The following is a 25,156-nucleotide window of genomic DNA, read 5'->3' on the forward strand; positions in this document are numbered from 1 at the left end:
TAAGATGTTAAGGAGCTCTCTCACTCTCAGTCATACAGCTAGTAAGATACCCCCAAGATTCTGATTCTGCGTATACCTTTTTAAGCACTGTTCTCTGCAGATACCCTGAAAGAGCATGTTTCTATTCCCTGGAGTTTTAGTAGCTCTTAGAATCTGCCAAGCATATCATATAAATCTTTCCTCAGCTCTCCTGACAACTTAATCATGCAATAGGTAGCCACCCGGATCACACAACAGAGTGAGGACAGGGCCGTGGATGCCATCAGAGACCTAGAGTTTCTATCCATGGTGTAGACTGGGGGTTCCCAGAATAGGGTCCCAGACCAGCAGCGTGAGCACCACCTGGGAACTTAGACATGTGGGCTCTTCACCCCACTCCAGACCAATGGAAGCAGACACTGGAGGTGGGGCCCCAAGCCCATCTTTGGGTCCACTAGCCTTCCAGGTGTTTCTGATGCTGGCTACCATCTGATGCTGGAGAACCTCACAGGGTCATCAGAAGCTCCCAAAATGTACCATAGGGATGCCCTGCATTTTCACTGCACATGGCCTTCTAGGCATTTTCCACTGATATTCTGCACTCTACCTTAGGTTTAATTTAGTGACCACATCCTGTTCCATTGCATGGATGCTTGGGGGCATTCCCTGGAGCAGGTGTTGACACGGATTCTGGAAACTTATGGCATGACTCCAAATCCCAACTACTTACCAGCTTTGGAAACTTGGGCAAGTGTTGTGCTCTCTTATTGCCTCTTGTCCCACATCTGTAATGTGGATAATATCTGTACCTACCTGATAAGGTTACATGGTAAGTGCTAAATAAATTCAGTTATTATTACTCTTATTTACTTGTTCTCTATTTTGGGGTTTAATAGTATATGTCCACATTTTAAAAACAACTTCAGAGGTGCTGGGTGGTTCAGTTGGTTAAGCATCCAACTCTTGATTTTGGCTCAGGTCATGGTCTCACAGTTCATGGGATCGAGTCCTGCATCAGGCTCTACTCAGAGAATATGGAGACTACTTAGCCTTCTCTCTCTCTCTCTCTCTCTCTCTCTCTCTCTCTTTGCCTGTCTTTCCAAAATAAATAAATAAACTTAAAAGAAAATCATCACACTGGAAATCTACAGGTCATCATTATAGCACCATCTAAGAAATCTTTATAAACCCATCCTGTTAGCAAAAAAATAAAAATAAAAATAAAGCAAACAGAAAGCCTGAAAAAACATCTCCTTAAAAAAATAAAAACAACTTGATTTACTGATGGAGAGTTAAGATCACAGTATTGGACTTGACAGCTTGGGGTGCATACTCCGGCTTTGCCCAGTCAGGCCCAGCTTACAGGCTGTGTGATCTTGAGCAAATCCTGTCACCTCTCTGATCCTGTCTCCTCCCCTGAAAACTAAGATCCTAATGTCCGCTGAAGAGTGATTATGAAAATGAAAGTACGATGACGGTGTCAGTCAGCTGGGGCAGCTACAACAAAATACCACTACATGGATAACAGATCATTACTTTCTCACAGTTCCAGAGGCTGGAAGCCAGACACAGTGTTTAGTGTGGTTGGTTTCTGGTGAGAGCCCTCTGCTTGGTCTGTAGGTGGCTGCCATCTTGCCATGTGCTCACATGACTTCTTTGTGTGTGTGCGTGTTGGGGGAGAGAGAGAGCTGGAGCTCTCTGGTATCAAAACCACCAGAGCAGGGCCACAGCCTTGTGACCTCATTAACATTAATGTCCACCTCGATGGCCTTATCTCTACATATAGATGCATTGAGGATTGTTTCTTCAACATATGGACTGAGGGGGTGAGGGTGGGGCAGGAGTCAATCCTTAGCGGTGATGCAACAGCCTTATTTAGCAGAACACCCGGCCCACAGCCCCATCTGGGCAACTGCCCGTGCCCTCCCCTGCCCCTTAGCCCTGCTTGGCAGCACTGTTCAGACTATCAGAGAAAATCTTTTCTCTTGCATAAGAACTGACCGGGGCCAGAGCCAGTAGGAAGCAGGTTCTTCTAAAATCGAGTTATTTTTTCAGATAGTTCGTAGTTGATTTGTTTCGGGTTGGATGTTTTTTGTTGTTGATTTTTTCTTTCCCTTTTTTTTTTTTTTTTTTTTTTTTTTTTTTTTTTTTTTTTTTTTTTTTTTTTTTTTTAAGATGAAAATTTTATTGTGTTTCATAGCAGTGGCACCAGAAATGCTCACAACATGTTCTTAGTGTCAACTGCCATGCGGAGAAGTTTATGAGCTGNTTTTTTCAGATAGTTCGTAGTTGATTTGTTTCGGGTTGGATGTTTTTTGTTGTTGATTTTTTTTTTCCTTTTTTTTTTTTTTTTTTTTTTGGAGTCCCAGGCACATCTAATTTATATTTTTCTGGAAGATGAAAATTTTATTGTGTTTCATAGCAGTGGCACCAGAAATGCTCACAACATGTTCTTAGTGTCAACTGCCATGCGGAGAAGTTTATGAGCTGTCGCTTCTCCCGCGGACAAACGTCGATGGTGCCCACGTGCATCCGCGGTGCAATTTATAGCGGTGCACTCAGGAAGTTTTCAAACATGTTGTAATGTTAGCTGTTCTCATCCCTCAGCTTTCATGAGTCCTTGGGAAAATATTTTCTTTTTTTTTTTTGCTCAGCCAAAGCTTATTTGATGTCGCTGAACATGAAGGAAAAAAAGGTACTCTTGCCCATATGGAGGACGTAGGTTGTTTTTTTCTTTTTTTGTCGCTGTCGTCATAATTGGCAAGTGTGATAGGCCTGCAGAGAGTGAAGATTATGGTGGCAGTATTTCTTCTGGAATTCTAGAAGAGATTTAACCCAGAAATTCTGCATGCCTAGTCCCAGTGGTTGGCAAAAGGTTGGGAATCACAGAGCTTGCAAAAAGAGTGAGGCATGGAGCCCAGCTGTCCCACCCGTGGGCCCGAGAGAAGGGGTGGGGTAGCTGGGGAGGAGGAATTGATGGACTGCACTTTGCTCCTCTGATACCACTTGGGAGCCGAAGGCACTGGCACCTCTATTAAACATGTTGGGTAATCCTTGGTTCCTAAGGAACTAACCTGTTTTCTCGGTGCTAAAAGGAGTTGCTGCCTCAGGCCAGCCTCAGAAATTTTAGGAATGCTTTCCACTGGGGAAGTTTGGCCAGTCACATCTGTCAAACACTGACGTACAATCAGCTTGTGGTTTTCACACTAAGCGTGGGAGGCCTCTTCACTCTGAGGGAATGTGGGCATGTGCCGTGGGCATTCCCCTAGGGCAGTGTAAGTGGATCTACATGCCCACGGGTCCACACTCTGTCAGCCTGAGAAGTGTAGAGTTGGCCTTCACACCCATCCATCCCATTTGTGTGACCCATACCTAGTGTCACACTAATGGCCAGCCTCTTTCCTGCCCTCCTTCCTGTGAATCCAGGAGCTCTTCGGAGCTGGGCCGGAGTTGAGCAGAATGAGGAGGTCCAAGGTCTTTGGAATCAGACAAACCAGGAGTTGACCCCAAGACCTCTACTTGCCATGTGACCTCGGGCAAAATATCAATTTCTCTGAATCCAAGCTTCCTCTCTATGAAGGGCTTCTATCTTCTGCTTCATTCAGTTATTGATAGGATCGATTAGGACAGTAAACGCAAGTATTTAACATATGACTAAGACATAATACCTGGTTGATAAATTAGCAATTGTTAATATTGGAAAATTAATTGAAATTAATGTATGAATAACTGATAAGTAAGTAGATATATTTGGTCCCACATGCAATACTGCATTTATCAGGGACTCATAGTGTCTTAGATCAAAATTGCTGAGATGTAAGGACGGGGCTAAGAGTTTGTTGCTTTAGTTTGTAGGGAGGGAGACATGTGAGTTGGAAATGGGGGGAGAGTGGAACCCTTCAGCTCACACAAGAAAGCTAGGTTTTTGTTTTTGTTTTTGAGAGAGAGAGAGAGAGAGAGAGAGAGAGAGAGAGAACGAGCAGAGAAGGACCGGAGAGGGAGAGAAGAATCCCAAGCCTGAGCAGGCTCATGACCTGAGATCTCACGACCTGAGATCACGACCTGATGCTAAATCAAGAGCTGGACACGTAACTGGGGCACTGAGGAGCCCCAGAAAAATAGTTGCAAATAATACAGTTTAAAGCAGGAAGGTGGCCTATTGACGGCTTCTTCCTTGGGGCAAGAATGTCCAGTTCAGTTTAAGAAATGTTGCACAGCCTCCTGTTAGGGGCCAGCATTGTACCGAGGGCTGACGGTTGGGGAATTATTAAAAAAAAAAAAAAAAAAGCAAAATGTGAGAGATAAAAGCCAAGTGTTATAAAGCTAATTTTTCAGGTTATTCACTCATGGTTTAATTTTCCCAATAGAATAGGACAGATTTTCATTGTCATTACTTTCCATGGAGAAGTTCTTAAAGATCTTTTTAGTATACATAGTCTATACACATTGTGATATATGTTGAACTAATTAAAACATGCATGGGATAAGGGAATGTGGAAGAGATAACCAGAAAACTCAAAGAATATATTTAAAAATTAAAGTTCTAAGATTGCTAAGTGTTAAAAAAAAAGACTATGAACTTGAAAGGAAGACTTTCTAAGACATTGAGCTATCTTATGTGAGAACATTCACCAGACTGTAAGCCTTGTTCATCTCTAGAGATGGCAAGTGTGTGTGGGTGAATTAGATCTGTGGGTGACCTGTAGAGTTCATTATTCTCTCTCTCTCTTTTAAAATATAATTTATTGTGAAGTTGGCTAACATACAGTACATACAGTGTGCTCTTGGTTTTGGGGGTAGATTCCTGTGATTCATCACTGGATGAACATACAGCCCCCAGTGCTCATCCCAACAAGTTCCCCCCTCAATGCCCATCATCCATTTTCTCCTCTCCCCCACCCCCTCCCATCCATTCTCAGTTTGTTCTCTGTATTTAAGAGTCTCATGGTTTGCCTCCCTCTCTTTAATTTTCTTTCAACAGTTGACACACTGGAGTTTGGCCCCTTTTCCTGGTATAGTGGAAAGAGTATAGACTTTACAGTCACGTGGGCTCAAATTCTGGCCACTCGCCTGGCCAGCAGCCACTTTAGCACACAGAACTGTGGATTCCTTGTTGGTAAAGTGGGGCTCGTGATACCACTTTCCGCGGCATCGTGGAGACCTGGTGAGATAGTGCATCAGTGCAACATGTCCCAGCGCCGGCGTCGCCTTTCCTCCCTCCGCATTGCTGCTCACAGCTGGCCATGAGAGCTCACGAGACCATGAGAACATATGTCCATGTCTGGAAATCCAGACTTTTCGTCACAACCTGACTCTTTTGCTGCCTATTCTCCTATATCGGTCTTTGCTTACAGTCAACTCCCTCAATGGTATCTTTTCAAGAGAGGGGACCTTGCCTAACCTTTCCACACCAAGTGCAGATGCAAGTTTAGGAGGTAGGAAGGAGCCAGTTGTTAGCTCTTCTTGGCTGAGGGCAGCATTGGTTCCTGAGCAGTCCCTCCACCCTGACAGTTCCTGCTTCTTAGTGACTTGTCCCCTCACTTCTCTCCTCGCCAGCCTGTGACTGCTGGGCTCCATTAGGGAGACTAGTGGATGGAAGTAAGCAAGTGCACCAGAACCAGTGAAGGGATCCGAAGAGTTGTTTTGCGTTCTTTTTCTTTTCCTTTCTTCTCTTTTCTTTTCTTCTCTTCTCTTTTCTCTTTTCTTTCTTTCCTTCTTTCCTTCCTTCCTTCCTCCTTTCCTTCCTTCCTTCCTTCCGTCCTTCCTTCCTTCCTTCCTTCCTTCCTTCCTTCCTTCCTTCCTTCCTTTCTCCATGTGGCTTGCATTGTGGCATATGCTGGGAGATGCTAATTACAGCAATTAAGCAAGAATGTAATATTGCTTAGCAACCCAGTTACCTAATATATAATTCTACTAATTTGGCTGAATCTGTGTGCTGTAGCTGTTTTTGTTTTAATTAAGGATATTAATAATAATGTTTTTGTCTGGAACATTTTATGCAACATTCTCTAACACCTATATCCGGAATTAAATTAGTGCAGAGGCATTCTTTGTGAGACACGTTTTTTGTTTTTGTTTTTCTTTTTTTTTTTTTAATTTTTTAAATGTTTTATTTATTTCTGAGAGAGAGCGCATGAGCAGGGGAGGGTCAGATCAGAGAGAGAGGGAGACACAGAATCTGAAGCAAGCTCCAAACTCTGAGCTGGCTGTCAGCACAGAGCCCAATGCGGGGCTTGAACCCACGAACCATGAGATCATGACCTGAGCCAAAGTTGGATGCTTAACCAACTGAGCCACCCAGGCACCCCGAGTTTTTGTTTTTCTTAAAACCGGGCAGGCAAAGGGATCTGAGGATCCAGAAACTGTGTAAAGCCTAGTACCTCAGTTATTGGTAGAGATACATTTTGCTTGGCCTTCTGTGGAAATGAGGGAATTTCTACTACCAATTCCCCTAAATATTGAATAAAAAATTTGATCTGCACGTGGGCTTACCCACCGCCACACTGAGCCTTGTGGGATCCACCTTGTGAAACACTTTGGACAGTGAAGTCATTTAAAAACATTTCACCCTTGGGGCACCTGGGTTGCTCAGTCGGTTGAGCATCCAACTTCGACTCAGGTCATGATCTCACGCTTTGTGGGTTTGAGCACCGCATCGGCTCAGAGCCTGTCATCTCAGAGCCCTTTTCAGATCCTCTGTCATGCCCTCTGCCCCTTCCCCATTCAGTCTCTCTCTCTCTCTCTCGAAAATAAATAAGCATTAAAATTTTTAAAAAAAAACATTTCACCCTTTTTTTTCTGGGTTAGGGACCCATTTATATAACAATTTTTTAAATTTATGTACACTGGATCCATTCTAGCCATGAATATGAAATCTTAATGACTTACTTCTTTGATAAAATGGTACCTTCCACTCTCAGACCAGAAAAGGTTAACTCTGACTCCCTAAACAACCAAGTCACCGTTAAAAACACCAATTCCTAGAGATGGATTTGAAGGAAGAAATAGAAAATGGATGTTAGGCTAATACCATAGAATATCCCACTCCAGTTACCTTTCAAGATTACTTTTTGCCAGGATTGAATTAATCTGAAAATGAGCATTTAGCAGATGTAAACCCAAGTTCTTTGGATCTAGCATTAGCTATAGTTTGGGATCCAAAAACTTGAACCTCCCATCCAAGTTGGATGGGAGGCTGAGGGTGGGTGAGAAATCACAGTATCTCATAGCAGTCATTAATCACAAACTTCTTAGAAAATAAGTCTCCTTGTAGTCTAGCTATTCATTCAGTAATTCATTTACCAAGTATTTACTGAGTGCTTGTCATGTGCCTGACATTGTTCTGCGTGTACAACATGTATACAGTTGGGAACAAATAAAAAGTCCTGCCCTGATTGACCTAATGATAATAGTGGCTATTCCTATATATTCTGTTCCAAGCACTGTTCCATGCAGCACTCATATAACTAATTTCATCCTTAGCAACAATAAAACGAGGTAGGCATATTGCTATTCCCAGTTTGTATTTGAGGAAACTGGGGGTGTGGGTGACTTGCCGAGGTCACACAGTTGGCAAATTAGCAGAGTTGGGCTATCTGACTCTCTTCTCTGTCCCCTCATCTCTGTGGCTTCACTCTCCAGGCCCACTCAGGTTATATGGGCCTTTTGTTTGTTCACTTATTCATCCTTCCAGATAATAGGAAATGTAACGTCTTGCTGGAGTTTGTGGAGCTTTCTTCGAACCGTGGGAATGTGTGTTTGACTTCTGTAACCAGAGAACAAGGCATGTCCTTGGGTTTCTCACACACTTTCAGATAAAACTTAGAAATCGGTGTGAATTACAGCTTGAAAACCTGTCCCACAGTGCCGGTGTTTTTTACTGACTGAGTAAGAAAGTTATCTTCTCTTGGGAGACAGCATTTTCTTGGTTGCTGTAGTTTTAGTCCCTGCCACAGATAAGAGACAGATGGTCATATTTTTAAGGATACACAAATAGCTTTAAATGTAAAATAATTGAAATATAAATAATAGCTATTTCAGAGTCCCCCTCGAGACTGCATATCAGAAAATATTTTTGGGGCAGAATCTTGGGAGGAATGTGAAGAGGGTATTCTGCTCGAGTAGGACAAACTCTGGGGCGCCTGGGTGGCTCAGTCAGTTAAACATCCAACTTCGGCTCAGGTCATGATGTCATGGTTCATGGGTTCAAGCCTCGCTTCAGGCACTGTGCTGACAGCTCAAAGCCTGGAGCCTGCTTTGGATTCTGGGTCTCCCTCTCTGTCTCTCCCCCTCCCACTGTGTTCTGGCTCTGTCTGTCTCTCAAAAATAAATTTTAAAATGTTTAAAAAAAAGAAGAAGAAGAAGAATAGGACAAACTCTGGTGGACACATTCTATTCCTTAAACCCTACCCTTCTAAGTGTGCACATGATCACTTATTGTCCACCTGACGTTTACTTGCTACTTAGTGTCCAGAATCTGGCTGCCAAGTGTGTTCCTAAGTGTGATCTGCAAATGAAGAGCCCATTAGGGGGCCTTTTCACTGCCCCACGTTTCATAGCATTTCAGAATAGGACAGAAGGGGGTGTGTGTGTGTTTGTGTGTGTGTGTGTGTCAGTGCATGCACATTCATACACTTTCCTTTTCAAAACTGAACTCACATTTTTTAAACATTTTGGAAAATTTGTATTCGTGCAGTTATTCAGCCAACATGTATTGAATACCACGGTCAGATAGAATTCTAGACACCACAGAATCAGTGAGAGATGCAACAAGGCTCCTACCCTGAAGAGCATCAGGATCTAGCAGGGGGGACGAGATGGTAATCGTCAGTGCTGTGTAGGGGCCCGGAGGAGGGGCGCCTACCTCACGGAGTCCCTGCTGCGGTGGAGCTCCAGAAGATTGCTGTGCTGCCCGCAGCAAGTTTGTTCCCCCCACGTATTTTTACCCTGGAACTGTCAACTTTGACACACAAGCCCCAGACTTTACCGAGTGGTGTCCAAGGACCCCTGCATGGCATGCCTCAGTCTTACTGGAAGAGCTCCTACCTCACCCTGCATCCCCGGGAGCAAATCATCTGCCCCCAATGTGGCTCTTCCTGGATGGACCATGGTTCAGGGATGGCTTTGATCCAAATATAGACTCTCAGGGTGAGAAGTCTCTCTACTGTCCCCAGGAAGTCCCTGCCCAGCCTATGCTTGAGCACTTCCACAGACATCGTGGACACGTATGCCTGCCCCACCTCCCTCTATTCTTCACACAATGTCTTCTCCTTTCCAGACAGAATGTTCTTTCTGAAGTAGTTTTGGCCACTTTGCTGTTGTGATCACTGTCCTCAGTATGAAGATACTTGCACGGAACTGTATTTCAGTATCACTGCTTTCTTTTGTAATTCTATTTACTTCATAATTTATACACATTGTTCAGAATAACGGTCCACACGTTTCCTTACACTGCCAAAGGGAGTCAGGGCACAGACAGATTAAGAAGCCCTTTCCTAAAGCTTGGTGCCTAGGGCTGCATGCGGTGTGTTAGGCATGGTCTGACCGGTACAGGGTGACACAGGGCCAACGCCTGCTCTCATTCCATTAATTGAGTTTAAATTCATGTTAGTGCTGTTGGTAGCTCTGAGTCAACTAATTTCCAGTGGTGCCTCTACATCGAGTCTCTCCCATTCTAATTTTGTTGTTGTTGTGATTGTTGTTGTTGTTTGTTTTGAGCTTGAACTGCAGTGCTTAGCAGTCTTATGTCCTAATTCTATATTTCGTCTTCTTACCAGCTTTGTGTCATCTGCTGAGCTGAGGTGCATGCCCTCTACAGCTTGATACAGTCACTAATAAAAGTGTTTAATAGGACAGAACTAAGGCCATAGCTCTGCCTCCATTCCTAATTAAATTGACTCGTGATATCTATGGCCACTTAATAAAGTTCTTTTCTGACTGATAAGCTTTGTACCCAACACTTATTCCTTTTAAGTCCAAATGAATATTAATGGAGCTCTGTTAATACATTTTTTTTTCTGAATATTCACTTCGATCTATTACTTTTCTAGTAATCTGGTTTCTGGGTAAAACCATTGATGTAAGGAAGCCACATGGGCCTTCATGATCTCCTACTTCCTATTTTCTAAAGTAAAAAAAAAAAAGATAGAAAAGATTACTTTTAAAAATCCATTACTGGGGTGCCTGGGTAGCTCTGTCAGCTGAATGTCTGACTATTGATCTCATGGATCGTGAGGTAGAGCCCCGCATCAGGCTCTGCGCTGAGAGTGAGGAGGCCTGCTTGGGATTCTCTCTCTGCCTCTCTCTCTCTGCCCCTCCCCCATTCACTCACTCTCATTCTCTGTCTCTCAAAATAAAGAAACATTTTTTAAAAAATCCATTACTGAATTTTGCCTGGGAACAGAGCCAAAGAATCTACTTTATTCCATGTTTAGAAAACCAGGATATAATTTTCACTTTTCCAGTTCACTTTTCTAGAACAGTCTGACTTGTTCTCTATCTTTAGATAGCCCCTCGTGTTGTATTCGCCATTGTTAGGAAACCTTCCCTCATGTGGACCCTCGATCGCCCATCTCAGGGTTTGAATAGTGGTTTGACTTCCAGTGAAAACATCCTGTCCTTTGAACTGGATGTGACCTTTGTTGGTCCTGGTGTTACTTAATTTAGAACCTAGGTATTGGGGGGGGGGGGCACCTGGGTGGCTCAGTCTGTTAAGCATCCATTTGACTCTTAATCTCAGCTCAAGTCATGGTCTCATGGTTCACAGGATCAAGCCCCGTGTCAGACTCCATGCTTACAGCACAGAGCCTGCTTGGGATTCTCTCTCTCTCACCCTCTCTGACCCCCTCAGAGTAAATAAATTAAAAAAAAAAGAGCCCAAGTATTGGGTTCCTAAGATCTTAAGGACCTTAGGCAATATTGCTTTAACTTCTGTTGATCTGAGGTACCTGTAAGCCCTCTGAGATGCTTAGTGAACAATCGGACAATACATTATCCAGTAGTGTGTATCCAATATTATTTTATTGGTTGGAGTTGGAAATATACAAATTCACCTCAAGAGAAAGATTTCACAGAACATTTACAAATGTAATCATTCCACTATTTTTCTCTATCTTCTTCCTTGTAACCGCCACTCCTATCTCTGTGGCAGCCCACATAATAAAAAAGAGGTAAGAGAAAGGATCTTAGTCTTACCTTGTCCAGTGATCTGTCTCATTTTGCAATGCCATGATTTATAAACCAGCCAACCCTCTATTCGGACTTCTCAAGGTGGCATAGTGGCAACATGTCCACATCTCTGTGTATTGTCTCCCGCTTACTATTGTTGACAACCAAAAGCAATTCATTGGGGATGATATAAAGAACAAGGAAATCTATTATTTTCAACATCTTGCTAGGGATGAAGTGACAAATATGCTGATAAATGTAGGGATTCTTTGTTCTTGTAACAGAATCCACTGCTGCCTTTCCTATAATGGAACAGCTTTCTCTCAAGGTTCAAGTTCACTCTCTGGAGGAAGATCTTCTTAATAATCAGGTTGCCCAATGAAAAAGAATTCTCCATCTGCCCACTTGATTCTGGCTCATCTTTTCCAATTGCCATCTGCCAGAGGCTGGTTCTGACTTTCTTCCAGATTCCAGGAGTGAGCCTCCAAGAACTAGGTCAGAACCGGGAGTGAACTTCATCTCCTCAAACCTTGGGCCACATCTGTTCTACTCACACCATGCCTAGCCTTGGGTCTGCATACAGTAGGTGCCTTTATGAGTTGGCTATGGATGCCCTAACAAAATACTACAAAGCACGTGGCATGAGAAACAGAAATTTATTTTCTCGTAGTTTTGAAGACTAGAAGTCCAAGATCAATGTGCCATCGGGGTTGGTTTCTAGTGAGGGTTTTCTTCCTGGCTTCTAGACAGCTGCCTTCTTGCTCTACCCCCTGCTTCTTGCTCTTGTTGGCCCTTCGTGTGTGTGTGTGTGTGTGTGTGTGTGTGTGTGTGTGTAGAGGGAGAGATCTCTGACATTTCTTTTCTTCTATGGGCACCATCCCATTGGTTAAGGGCCCACACTTATGCCCTTACTTAACCTTACATAGGCCCTATTTCCAAATACAGTCACATGGGCAAGCGTTCCAGCATAGGAATTTTAGGGGGACACAGTTCAGTCCATAACAGTGCAGTCCTCCGTAAATGTTTGTATCAGTTGGCAAATGGCGAAATCTTTATTGATTGATTGAATGAATGAACTTAGTGACTTTTTTTGGTGGTCATTTGGAAGTAGAGACGAGACTTGAACAGAGCAGGAAGCTCCTCTAAGGCCCCTCAGAGCACCCCTGAATCAAAAAGGATCCTAAAACTTCAACTAGCAGGTCTCAGGGTCTCTCTTGTCTCATTTGCCAGAGGCCAGTTGGTTCATGTAAGGGATTAATGAGGCCACGGGTGTAGGTTTCATCCCACGTGGCTCAGTTAACTTCATGTTGAGAAAGGCTCTTCCACAGCAGGTGTTAAGTCTGAAGAGCAAGGCGTGGACAGTTTGGAATAACCCAGTCATAGGGACATGTAAGACCACAGAGAAGAGCTCATCCAGTGTTCCAACACTGAGTTGACACTAATGTTATACAAACAACAAACAGAACTTGTATGTTACTCTGGGTCAGAGTGTATGTATTTTTCAGAGGAATACAAGTTCTGCTCCTAAGAACTAAAGTGAAAGATCTGACTTCATTCCAGCCTCATAGCCTTCTAAAGTGAATCTTACAATTTGTATGGTATCTGTTGCTTAGTGAAGATTTTAAGATAAAAAAAAAAATTAAGAAGAAATGAAATCACCCATAAAATGACATTTTAATGGATTTGTTTCCAGGTTTTTCTCTTACATAATGAATTGAGTTATCTAGACACTTTCAGTAGATACATACACATTTCCCCACATTTGCCATCCATGTTTATAAGATAATTTTCAAGGTCTGTGCAGTACTCTACCCAGAGGAGTATACCCATATGCATAGTGTGGATACCAGGGTGTAGTTCACTTTATTTTAATCTGGAAAATATTTTTATTACCAGTACGCACATGAAGTAGCAGAAAAGAAATTTGCTTTGTCTGATTGTTTACACACAGCTCTGCACATATCATTAACTAATATTGGCGTACTCAAAAGAACACATCATTCAGCATGTATGCTATTTTTCAGATAGCAAATCAACTTGTTCTTTAATATAGATATTATATAATTCATGCTTGATTAGTGGAAAAATTCATTTCTCCTCTTACCTTTTCTTTTCCATGAATAAAATTTGGGGAAGAGACGAGTAACAAATATAGAAGTGGTGTTCCCTCTTAAACTGCTGAGTTTCCCCATCAAGGACGCCCTGTGTATAGTATTGGTCAGTTAGATATAGGCCTTTCTCATACCTTTTTATACTTGGTTAGTAACTTCATTCCCTATACCTAGACCTACCAAGTGCAAATTTTCCAACAAATTGAATTTCCTGTTATTATTGGCTTCAATTTTATACTCTCTGAAGAAAAATTAATATTGGTAGGAAATTCACAAAAAAGTGACATTCTCCATGAGGGTGGTACATCTTCTTCTTCCCTTCACTTGTGCCTCTGTGGTACATTTGTTCTGCCCTGATTGTGACAGAGCTGATGCCCCTTGGCAGACATTTAAGGCATAGAAAACGAGAACATGTCCGGCTAGGGGAGGCATAAGGGAACTAACGTTTACTGAATGCTTCTGACAATCACTAAATACTGAATTAAGTGCTTGTGTGTGTGTGTGTGTGTGTGTGTGTGTGTGTGTGTGTGAATATAAAGAATCTCAATCATGGGAGGCAGGAGTTGTATTTTTTAAATTAGGAAACCAAGGGGTACCTGGCTGGCTCAGTCGGTAGAGCATGCAACTCTTGATCTCAAGGTTGTGAGTTCAAGCCCCATGTGGGGCATGGAGCCTACTATAAAATATCCATCTTGCTTATATTAAAATAATGACACTGAAGGTAGGGACAGTAGGGATAGGGTATGGAGATAATACTTACTGAGTACAAGCTGTGTGCTGGGTCTGTGTTAGGTGGGGGCAGATTAGAGTATTATCATTTTATGGATATCAGAGATTATTTCAGTTGACCTTCAAAACACTACCTGATGGGGTAGGGAATCCTAGAACATTTAACACATGGCAGGATAGGGGTCTCATGAGGGCTTTTATGCCCCCTAAACCTTATCTCTCTTCAGTTTACAAGGCAGTTGGCCAGCTATGCCCAACCACTACAGATGATTTTTTAATTTTTTTTAATGTTTTTATTTCTGAGAGAGAGAGAGACAGTGTGAGCAGGGGAGGGTCAGAGAGAGAGGGAGACACAGAATCTGAAGCAGGCTCCAGGCTCCAAGCTAGCTGTCAGCACAGAGCCTGACGTGGGGATCGAACCCATGAACCGTGAGATCATGACCTGAGCCGAAGTTGGACACTTAACCGCCTGAGCCACCTAGGCACCCCTACAGATTTTTTAAAAAGTTTTATTTATTTAAGTAATCTCTACATGAGATTACATGGGGCTCTACATGGGGCTAGAACTCAGGATCCAAGATCTGGTTGAACCAGCCCGATGCCCCCAACCTATATACATTTTAAGAGTTTTAAAAAGGAAAGGCTAGATGTATTTCCTCAAGTAACTAAAACTTAAACACTATCAACAATAAAAACTTGTTTAAGCAACTAAAAACAATATAAATTCTTGTTTTTTATATGTACCTTTTCTTAATCAATTTTTACCTGACCCTCAATCCCTTTCTAACCTATGTTGGGCTCTTGAGAAATGCTGTCTTTTTTCTTGAGACTCACCTAGATTTTGAAACCCATGTCAACAGGCAGTTCCCTTCTCAGTGTCCCAGATTCTTCTCTCGATGAGATTCATGGAACTTCTCTTTTATTATTCCTTTCTAGTAATGTATAATTGACAGATAAAATTTAACGTGTACAACGTAATCACTTCGTATAAATATATTGTGAGATGATTACCACAGTCAAGTTAAATAATACACATATATCTTCATATAGTTACTTTGGTGTGTGTATGGAGGGAATAGCCTAAGGTCTATTCTCTTAGCAAATTTTAAGTACACAATACAGTATTATTAAGTATAGTCACTGTGATGTACACTAGATCCTCAGGGTTGATGCATCTTATAACTAAAAGTTTGATTTTTTTCCAGATTTCACATATCAGTGATACCACCCAGTATTTGTCTTTTTCTGCCTGGCTTATTTTACTTAGCCATAATGCCCTCCAGATTCACGAATGCTGTTGCAAATGACAAGTCTCTTTCTTTCTTAAAGCTGAATAATATTTCTGTGTGTGTGTGTGTGTGTGTGTGTGTGTACACCATATTTTTTAAATCCAGTTACCATTGATGGACATTTAGGTTGCTTTTATATCTTGACTATTGTGAATATGTTGTAACACACATGAGGTTGCAGGTATCTCTTTGAGATACTGAGAGTGCTTCTTTCAGACCTATTCCCAGAATTGAGTTTCCAGATCCTGTGCTAGTTTTCAATTTTTTGCGGAACCTCCGCACTGCTTTCCATGGCCGCTGTACCAGTTTGCAATCCCAGCAACACTGTGCAGGGGGTCCCTTTTCTCCACATTCTTGCCAACCTTCATGATCTCTTGGAATCTTCTGTATTTTCAAAGAATTTTACAACCAAAAAGCTTTTCAACAAACCTTTTTCTTCAAGGAGGCGTTGCAAACCACCCCCGCCACCAATTCTAGCTTTGTGAGTAAAAGCTCTTCAGAGCCCTACAAGAAGCTTGTTCCTAGAAATCCAGCAGGGTACAGTGTTTGATTTCACTGGTCATTTTGCTCTGCAATATCTAAGCTTACAAGAGGAAATAAGCTTTTGGGTTTCTTTGTGTAATTTTTAATCTAGAGGTAACAAGCCTTTTGCCTAAGAAAGTCAGTCTCCCATCTCCTGTCCACCAAGTGAATAGACCTGGAATTTCTCTGGCAAATGGTAGTGTTTCTTTCTGTACTAAAAGATAAGGGTGAAAACACATATATCCTGGGGAGACGTCACATTTACTGAATTCTACTCGTGCTATGCTGCAAATGACTGATATGGTCGTCTCTCCCCAAAGAAGGCTGAGATACCCAGAAGCAGGAGATCCAAGGGTTTAAAGGGACGCAGCAGAAGGAGGAGCCAGTGCCTGACCAGGGGGTAGGGCTCAGACACTGATTCCTCACAGGATCCAGCTGACCTTTCAGAACATATTTACGATGGGAGTCACATTTCTGCTGAGCATGCTCTTTAAAGTCAGTGTGAAAATTGTGGTAAAAAGCACTCTTGGAAATCCATTAAATCTTCGGTGAAGTGCCCTCTCTTCCATTTCCCAGGAAGCCCAGCATCGCCAGTTATTCCTAGGCCTTAACACGAGTCCATAGATTGCTGCGTCTTCAGTGGAGTCCCGTGGGGTTTGCTTGCATTGGGGGCCATGTGCTTGGGAAGCGCATTCGGTTCACCCAGATGAGCCAAACTGTGAGACACGCAGGGGGACGAAGGCTAAGCCAGGAAACAGTGTCATGCTCACACCAGGACATACTCATGCCCAGAAATGGAATGGGGAGAGATTTACACACTATTAAGTTATTCTCGCTCCCATTTTCTCAATTCTTTTTTTTGGCCCAGTGGGTATCGTTACATTTGTCTCATGGGAGTTAAAGGCATGTGATTTGACTCCTCTGCACATTTAGCCCGATGTGGTTCCCAGGGCACTTTCTAAATCTCCGCATAGGCCTGGAGAGGAACTAGGGGAGCAGAAGGCAGGAAACCACATGGGACACTGGGGTTAGGCTGGACCTCTGGGTTCTAGGTCAGAAAAATGAGAACAAGTCACCAGTGTGGGAGCTTTGATCAGGTGACAAGTCAGGTGAACACAGTGGCTTGCAGTGAGTGTGATGCTTTGTCTCTCTTTGTCAACAGGCTGGTCCATTCAGGTCCGGGCAAAGGATCTCCCCAGGCTGGTGTGGATCTGTCCTTTGCTACGCGAACGGGCACCAGGCAGGGGATTGAGACACATCTCTTCAGGGCCGAGACTGGCAGGGACCTCTCCCATTGGACACGGAGCATAGTGCAGGGGTGTCACAACTCGGCGGAACTCGTCACCGAGGTCACCACAGGTGAGCACTGCTGGCTGACCCAAGACCAGCGCCCTCTCTTCCACCCTGGCCTCAAGGTAGTTTCCCCTGTTGGCCTTTTGGGCTGTGGAGAATTCCAGAAGTAAACTTAAATTCTTCCAAATTAAGGTACTGTGTGCCCTACTGAAAAGCAAGCCTTTCCCAACCTTTATTCAAGAAACGTTGGTAACTTGGAGCATCAGATGTCATTTTCCTACCTGTAACCCTGGGTGGCTTCCTAGAGGCATGTTTTTTTGGAGGCACAAACTAGTAGGGTTCTTGTTATAAACAGCACAGACCTACTCTGAATAGTTTATCACAGAATAAAATTTTTGGACATAGTGCTGGTAGTTCACACAGTTGATTACAAACCTGGGGAACCAGTTGGTGAAGTGGAGCAGGAAACAGAGACGTCTAGCTGGGGTGACAGCAAAGGGGAAGGCACCAGGGTCCCCTGCCCCTGGTATGAAGGGACAGGCCGAGGCTGAACGGAAGGAACACACAGAGAATGTAGCCAAGCTTCTGCAGGGCTCTACGAAAGGGCTAGTTAGTGGGGAGACTGGGATTTGTATAAAGAAGGAAGAGCCTCTATCCTTTACTATTTACTGGGTGCTCACAATGTGCCAGGCATTTCATGTACTGCCTCTCTGTGTTTTCCTTTTTCTTTTTTTTAAGTTTATTTATTTATTTTGAGAGAAAGAGAGAGAGTGTGAGAGCACGAGGGGGCAATAGGGAGAGAGGTGAGAGCACATCCCAAGCAGGTTCCTCACTGTCAGCGCAGAGTCTGATGCAGGGCTCCAGCTCACAAAACACAAAATCATGATCTGAGCTGAAAATCAAGAGTTGGATGCTTAACTGACTGAGCTACCCAGGCACCCCTTAGTGTTTTTCATACAATGAGAAACAAACCTATTATGGGTCCAGAAATCAATTAATTGAGGCAAGACAAACATTTAAAATATTAAATGGAATAGAAAACATCAGTGTAAATATTGTTTAGGTTTGCAGAACTTTTGATTCCGGGGTGTGTGTGTGACTCGGGTCATAATATGTTGCCTTATCTCATCTAATCCTCACCATTCCCTTGCCAACTTGATTTTACAGATCTGGAAACAAATCCTTATAAAAGGTTAAGTAACTTATCCAAGATCACACAACTCATAAATGACAAAACTGTCACAATGGGTTGTGTCATCCTGAAGACCCTTCTTCATTGACTATAGTGTCTACAAGGGCATGGATCTCACTGCTACACCACTGATCAGAAAACAGCAGTTGTGTTCAGGCTGCTGTGATCAATAATGTTCATCCAAATTGGATGGATAGATAGGTGATTGATAGATAGATGATAGAAATGCATACACATATAAATATACCGATATAGATCATCTAATTTTTTATTGGGTGAAGATAAAATTAGAGACTAGGAAGTAATAGGAATCTAAGATAACATGAGTGAACAAAGTACGTGCTGTAAAATCTTGTACATTTGCTAAAGTGGATTCTATATTAACCCAGGGATTTTCAGCATCCGGCACAATGTACTGTTAACAGTGTCCATAATGCTTTTGTTCCTGATTCTGAGATGTAAGTCACTGTTTCTAATTCTGAGATCTAAGACCAACCTGTCTTCCAGGTCTTCTGTGGTCACTCATAATGAGGGCCTATGTGACAGAGTGGCTAGTATCCTCAACAACAGTCTTCCAGTGAAACCACCGTTGAGTCCCACAGGGCTGCTTCTTACAATAGTGTCTGTTCAGCTTCTTCAATCATGTTTTCTTGCTCATTCTTTCCTTTCTTTGTGTCTCTGAGCACACAGTATAAGGTAATAGCCACGGTGTGGGATTTAAGTCAGAAAGGCCTGGATTCAAATTCCAGTCCTGTTTCTTTTCCTAATCTTTCTTTCCTAAGCTTCTCTTACTTGCCTCTCTTATTTTCATCATCTGTAAAAAGAAGAAAATAACAGTATGAACCTCATAGGGTGGTTGTCCAGAATTACAAGAAATAATCCATGTCAAGCTCCTAGCACAGTGCTTGCCACATAGTAAAGGCTCCCTCAGTGTTGTTAGTTGTTACTCTTGTGATAACTTCTCCAGACCTGTGCAGTCCACTATACTGGCTTCTGGTCATATGTGGCTATTTAAATGTAATTGAATTAAAATTAAATTACTCCCTCAGTCACACCAGCCACATTTCCAGGGCCCAGTCGCTACATGTGCCTAATGGCTACCATGTTGGACGGTGCAGATCTAGAACGTTTCTATCACAGCAGCAAGTCCTATGGTACAGATTTGTTCTAGAGGAACATGACTGCCCGCAAGACGTCTTATGAATGGCATTTCCAACTTTAGCCACACTAAAAACAACAGAAACAAAGGTTTTTGTTGTTGTTGGTATTTTATTCTCAAAAGCCTGATTGCTCACCTCTACCCGCCCCCCCCCCCCCCCCCCCCCCCCCCCCCCCCCCGAGATACTGTTTCAGCAGCTCGGGATGGGGCCTGAGAATCTGTCCCTAATAACATGGCAGAATGTGTTGATGCCGAAGGGCCATGGACCACTTTGGGAGCACTACCATGCTAGGCAGCAACTTACCCCAGGACTCAGCAATGTTCTGAAAGATGGGACACACATCTTTCAGATGTGTAGTAGGGTCTCTTGACATTTCCTCTACTCATGCAAATGTGGAAAAACAGATGTTTGGTAGAATTTCCGCTGCAGCAACTCCAACAAAATCCATGGCTTTTAGTAATTACCCTGAAACTGATTGATGCCCCCAACTATTTTCCATCATTGTTGAGAAACCTTTTGGGAGTGTCACTGATGCTTTTATTTTTATGCTGAATCTTTATGGCAAGAAAAACTAGAGTTTTGGACCTGAGGTTTGGAAAACTTGAAAACTAAACTTCGTGAAGTTCTATGTGTAAATACCAGAGAGACTCATGCTCCTTGCAATAAATTCAGGGAGTGTTCTAGGAAAGAATGGAGATGGCCAAAGGGATTTGGTTTAGTTTGCATTCCACAGATTTTGTAAAATCTTTTTCTCTCAAGAAGTTGAACTCTACTTGGACGGGAAAGCAATGAGGCTGGTAGTAGACCAGCCAAAGGAAATAACAATGGATTGTGCAGATTGAGCTAGCCTGGTGGTGGGAGAGAAGAAATTATGGAAATGATCAAGGGTGCAACCCAGTTGCAAATTGAAAGATGCCTGCAGGGAGTTGGGGGATGGGGCTTATGTTTTAATCAGAGCTTCAATTAACTTGATAATGTGTTTGGTTTACTCTGTGTGGATTGAAAACATCTTGAGATAACCGATTCCATTTATATAAAGGCCACAAATACCATTTGAAGTCAACTAGAATTGAAAGTAGCCACAATCAGTTAATTCAGAAGATGTGATGGCATAACTTTAAAGTTCAGATATACAGGAAGGAAGAAGAAAAGCATGTTTAAACCTCATTTGCCCACCTGTTTTGCAGGTAATAGAAGTAAAGAGTGTCAAAAACAAGGATTCAAGATGGGAAGCCATAATTACACCCACACCACTGTCTTTGGTTATCCTAAAACTGTGCAGTGCTAAAGGCCTCCAGGCCTTCTGAGAAGATGAGATTTACTGAGGGGCTCTGCCCAGGACTCAGAAATCTATTAGAGAGTATAGTACACCTTTGGGAAATATCAGCTCTTAGTTACAAATTGAAAGATACCTGTGGGAAGTCAGAGGAGGGGATATGGGTTTTACCCGGAGCTTCAATTAAAAGCCAACTCATTCTGTGAGCAGATGGAGTCCCTTGTTCCTTCCCCCAAACTCTGAAGGCCCACTGACCATACAGTTATTACTCTGCCTCTTTGCCAAGGTTCTTCTCCACATCCCTCTATATCCTGACTGTTAGACAATGAGAAAGAGACACGGCACAGGGTGGAAAGAACTTGAATTTTGAATTCTAAACCATCTAAGTTGGGACACATTCTACCTGTCTGAGCTTTGCTTTTTTTCACCTATAATATAAAGCTAAGGTCCTATTTCGTAAGTCTGTGGTAAGGTGAAATTCAGTTTGGTTTATAAAGCCGAGCTGAGCTAATGTTGATCTAGAGCAGTCACATTGCCTGTTCTCTTCCCCCTCCCAAACCCCATCCCCAGCAACGAAAATGTCCTGGTTTCCCTAAAGAGCTTTCAGATGTGTACGAAGGTCTGGGCCAATTTACTTGCCAGGCTCGGTTAAATGTGGTGTTCTGTGAGGCAAAAAAGCCAATCTGTTACTTAATAACCTTTTTCAGAACTCTTTGATCAGGGGTTTAAACATCCACAAGTCTTCCTAAATAGGAAGTAGGATGCCGGGGCAGGGACCCATCCCACTCATAAGCTTAGAGGGCCTGTCACTTTTCCTAAACACAGTGAGGACCACACATAAAAGCTGGCACCTGTCCTGATCAAGAGGTTTTAGGGTTGTTCTTTTGGTACCTTGTGAACACCACCTGGGGCTCCTGAATGCCACACTGGGCAGAGAGGAAACCGCATTCTCCATGGAAGATGCCACATCTCATATCTATCTACTACACAGCTTTTCTAAGGACCCAAGATCATCAGATCATCAGAGAAAAAATTTTAAACCCTCATTTCTATTTATAAACTGAGCTTTGTTAGACTTTTTAAAAATTAAAAAGGAGATGATTTTTAGGCTACTTGCTCCTGACTTCTGGGATGTGTTAACTTTGGTAATGTCATGGAGGAAAGTTCGTTTCTTTCACCAGCTGGTAGCCATAGCAGGGGTGGTGTGTGGTGATGTTGATGATGGCGAATCAAAGGTAGCTTACCCTAAATCAAATGTCAGGGGTTTTTTTCAGCTTTGGACAAGGCCAGTGGCAGGCAAATCCACCTGTCCACCTGTGTGCTGTCAGAGGGTCAGAGAAGGTCGAGAGCCCAGATAGAAGTCAGCAAATCCTGGCAAAAAGAATTCTTTCAGTTTCTTTCCCTTGGGTTCATGGGGCAAGTTAAGATACAATATCGAAATCCATCCAAGGAGGATATTCTCATGAGCAATGATTGATTTTCAACTTGAGAAGAAATGTGTGGCTGGCCCTGGGACCGCAGAGACTTGCAAGTTAAGTGTCTGGGGAAATGGACCGACCTCACTGCTCACACTGCTATCTCCTGTCTCTCCCACAGCCTGCACCTATAAAAACCAGGCGTGCTGCCTCACCATCCATTACGAGAGTGGATTTTCCATTACCACGGAACCACAGGAGGGTGCCTTTCCCAAGACAATCATACAGGCTCCCTATGAAAAGCTGAAAATGTCTTCAGATGATGGAATCAGGATGCTGTATTTGGATTTTGGAGGCAAAGATGGAGAGATTGTAAGTGTATTTCTGTAGATAGCGTGATTTCATACGTCTCGTGGGGCAGCATGTCTGTGATGGCTTGCAGACATTATGCTGCCTTCTGTTTATTTAGCAATCGACTATTTACAAAGTACTTGCAGGTTCATGTCTTGTTTGATCCTTGAAAAACTATGATTAGATCCAGTTATTTAAAAGTTCCTAACTTTTGTCATACCAACTAAATATTTGAATCAAAGAATCTTTTACAAAGTCAGCCTTAAATTCTCATCAAATGGGGTCCCACCAACTTCAAAATGCACCATTTATTCTTAAAAAATATCAAGCGTCTCATCTAACCTTGGCATTGTGCTGGTGTGAGGTGTGTGGGGGCGTAAAATGTGCAATGCCAGCCGCCGGGGTGGTCTCCAAGGAGCCCAGCACAAGGAAAGCATAGAGGCAGAGGGTTTAGATGAGGGGTAGAGTAGAAGGGGCGGTGGGAAACAGAGAAACATGGTCAGCAATACCTGCATGGAGACAGAGCCTGACAAGAGCCCAGAAGTTTTGGGCTAATGACAAATAATGTCTAACAAAATAAGCAAATTTGTCAGTTAAAGTAACGTTTAAACGTAGATCAATGCAAAAAGCCAATGTATTTAAATTCACGTTGTGCTGTGATAATTATTGCCTCTTATTTCTTCAGTTCTATGGAAGGGTAGGAATTTGCATGTTCTTTCTAGAAAGCAGGTATACTTCTTGACATTCTCAGGAAGACATAACATCTCATTTAAGCTGTTAGCAAAAGGCCTTCATTTCAAAGTCACGAGCACCACTGTTCTAGGTGCTGAGACTCCACCGGCCCCACATAGCACTGCACTTCTCACTGCAGGTACCACACGCGGTCGTGAGGAGGTCCAACACCCTATGCCTGACTGCTCATCTGAACTCACTTTCTGAGGACACTTTCCAGCCAGTCATTTCCCTAACCTTTAAAATGGATCCGCAGGATTTTATAGGATTTGTGTCTTTCAATCAGTAGGTTCAGCCTGAAGCACCTGTTTGGAAATAAACAAGTGACTGGAAAGTCCCTTTTACTAAGAATACTTGTAGTTCAGTTGCTGTTCTTATCAATCACTCAACTGCGAGTTTTTTCCTAAAGCTGACTGCTCCCTAAAAAAAACGGAAAAAAAAATCTCTTGCCTTATCCTTGGCTTGAAAAATCAAGGCTATTTTTGCCTGTGAGGAAAATCACTTAGGTCTAAATTTCAGCCTTTCTGAAGCTTGTAATTACAACCTGACTTGGGAGATTTAGGAAGGACTGAGTTTTTGCTGTCAGTCCATTCGGCTGATAAACACAAGTTCACACACAGCTTCCCCAGGTCAAGTCAGCAACCTCAGGAGACAGGCACCATCGGGCCTTTTCTCTCCCTTTCCAGGGAAGGGAGCAGAGATGTGCTGTAGGAAATGGAATAAGTTGAGGATCAAGACACCCGTGTTCTCTTTGAATATGTAACTAACTCACCAATTGTCTTAGGCAAATCCTTTTATTTCTTTGGATCTGAATCTCTCTGTCCATAAAATACAGTGACTAAAGTGGATAAGCTTTATTACTTCCAAAAGTTGCATTCTGTCTCAATGAAAGCAGAATGCCTGGACTCCGGCATCAGAGAACCCTGCATCTGAGTCCATATCTACCCTTCCCTGTAAGATCTGTGAGCTCAGAAAGTTTTATAACTTCTTTTAAGTCTTAGTTTCCCATACAAAACACAGAGATAATAGCAAGAACGACCTCACAGGATTTTGTGGGAATTACCCAAGACGGTGTATGGCAAACACTTAGCATAGTGCCTCGTTCATGTTTAGCATGGTGCCTGGTTCATGATAAATATAACCCTGACTCTCTGCCAGATGTTATTATACATTCAGGTTGTAATTCCCCAGTAGTGTCACCATCAGAACTGGGAACAGCTCTCCAGTTTTCCTGCATTAGGTCCAGTGATAAAAATTCAACCTGACTCGTATGATGTCTCTGGTCATGGGTTGAGACACACGTAGGCACACATTGAGCAGGGGACTTAACAGACACGTGACACACCCGTTTACAATAATCCAAGAGCACAGGACCTCAGGGACACAGCTGCTTAGCCACGGGCCTTCTGCATTTCAAATTCTCTTTTTCTGTTGTTTATTTACTTTGAGAGGGAGAGCAGGGGAAAGGCAGAGAAAGAGAGAGAGAGAGAGAGAGAGAGAGAGAGATCCCAAGCAGGCTCCACACGGTCAGCGGAGAGCCCAGTGTGGGGCTTGAACCCACAAACCTTCAGATCACGACTTTAGCCAAAACCAAGAGTCGGATGCTTAACCAACTGAGCTACCCAGACGCCCCTGTATTCTGGATTTTCACATACAGTATCTCATTTAATACTCTATTTACCCTGTAAATTATGTAAGACTGAGAAAAATTTTAAATGACTTGTCCCAGATTATAGACTAAAAAGTGTAAAAAAAAAAGTATTAAAACCAGGACTCAAATTTAATCTTCAGATGTGAAATTTAGTGCTCCTTCAAGCTGGACCTAATCCAACATGAATAATATCACTATTGTGATACCAACAATAAATGGTTTAGACAGTCAAGAAGAGCAACATCATTATTTATGCTACTGGTATATATAAATTTCACAGAACCTATTTC

The 25,156-nt window shown here is 42.7% G+C and overlaps 1 protein-coding gene across 1 annotated transcript in view; it reads left to right on the top strand.

The window, feature by feature from the left end:
* Window positions 1-25,156, top strand: part of SNTB1 (syntrophin beta 1) — a 222,810-nt gene that overhangs the window by 194,273 nt on the left and 3,381 nt on the right. Inside the window, exons 5-6 of the mRNA XM_039227227.1 lie at window positions 16,959-17,155; window positions 22,314-22,504. Of these exons, the coding sequence (XP_039083158.1) occupies window positions 16,959-17,155; window positions 22,314-22,504 (388 nt within the window). The remainder of the gene's footprint in view (window positions 1-16,958; window positions 17,156-22,313; window positions 22,505-25,156) is intronic.

Source organism: Hyaena hyaena, unplaced genomic scaffold (assembly GCF_003009895.1).
Source record: "Hyaena hyaena isolate Hyena2069 unplaced genomic scaffold, ASM300989v1 scaffold_26, whole genome shotgun sequence".
Lineage (NCBI taxonomy): Eukaryota > Metazoa > Chordata > Mammalia > Carnivora > Hyaenidae > Hyaena > Hyaena hyaena.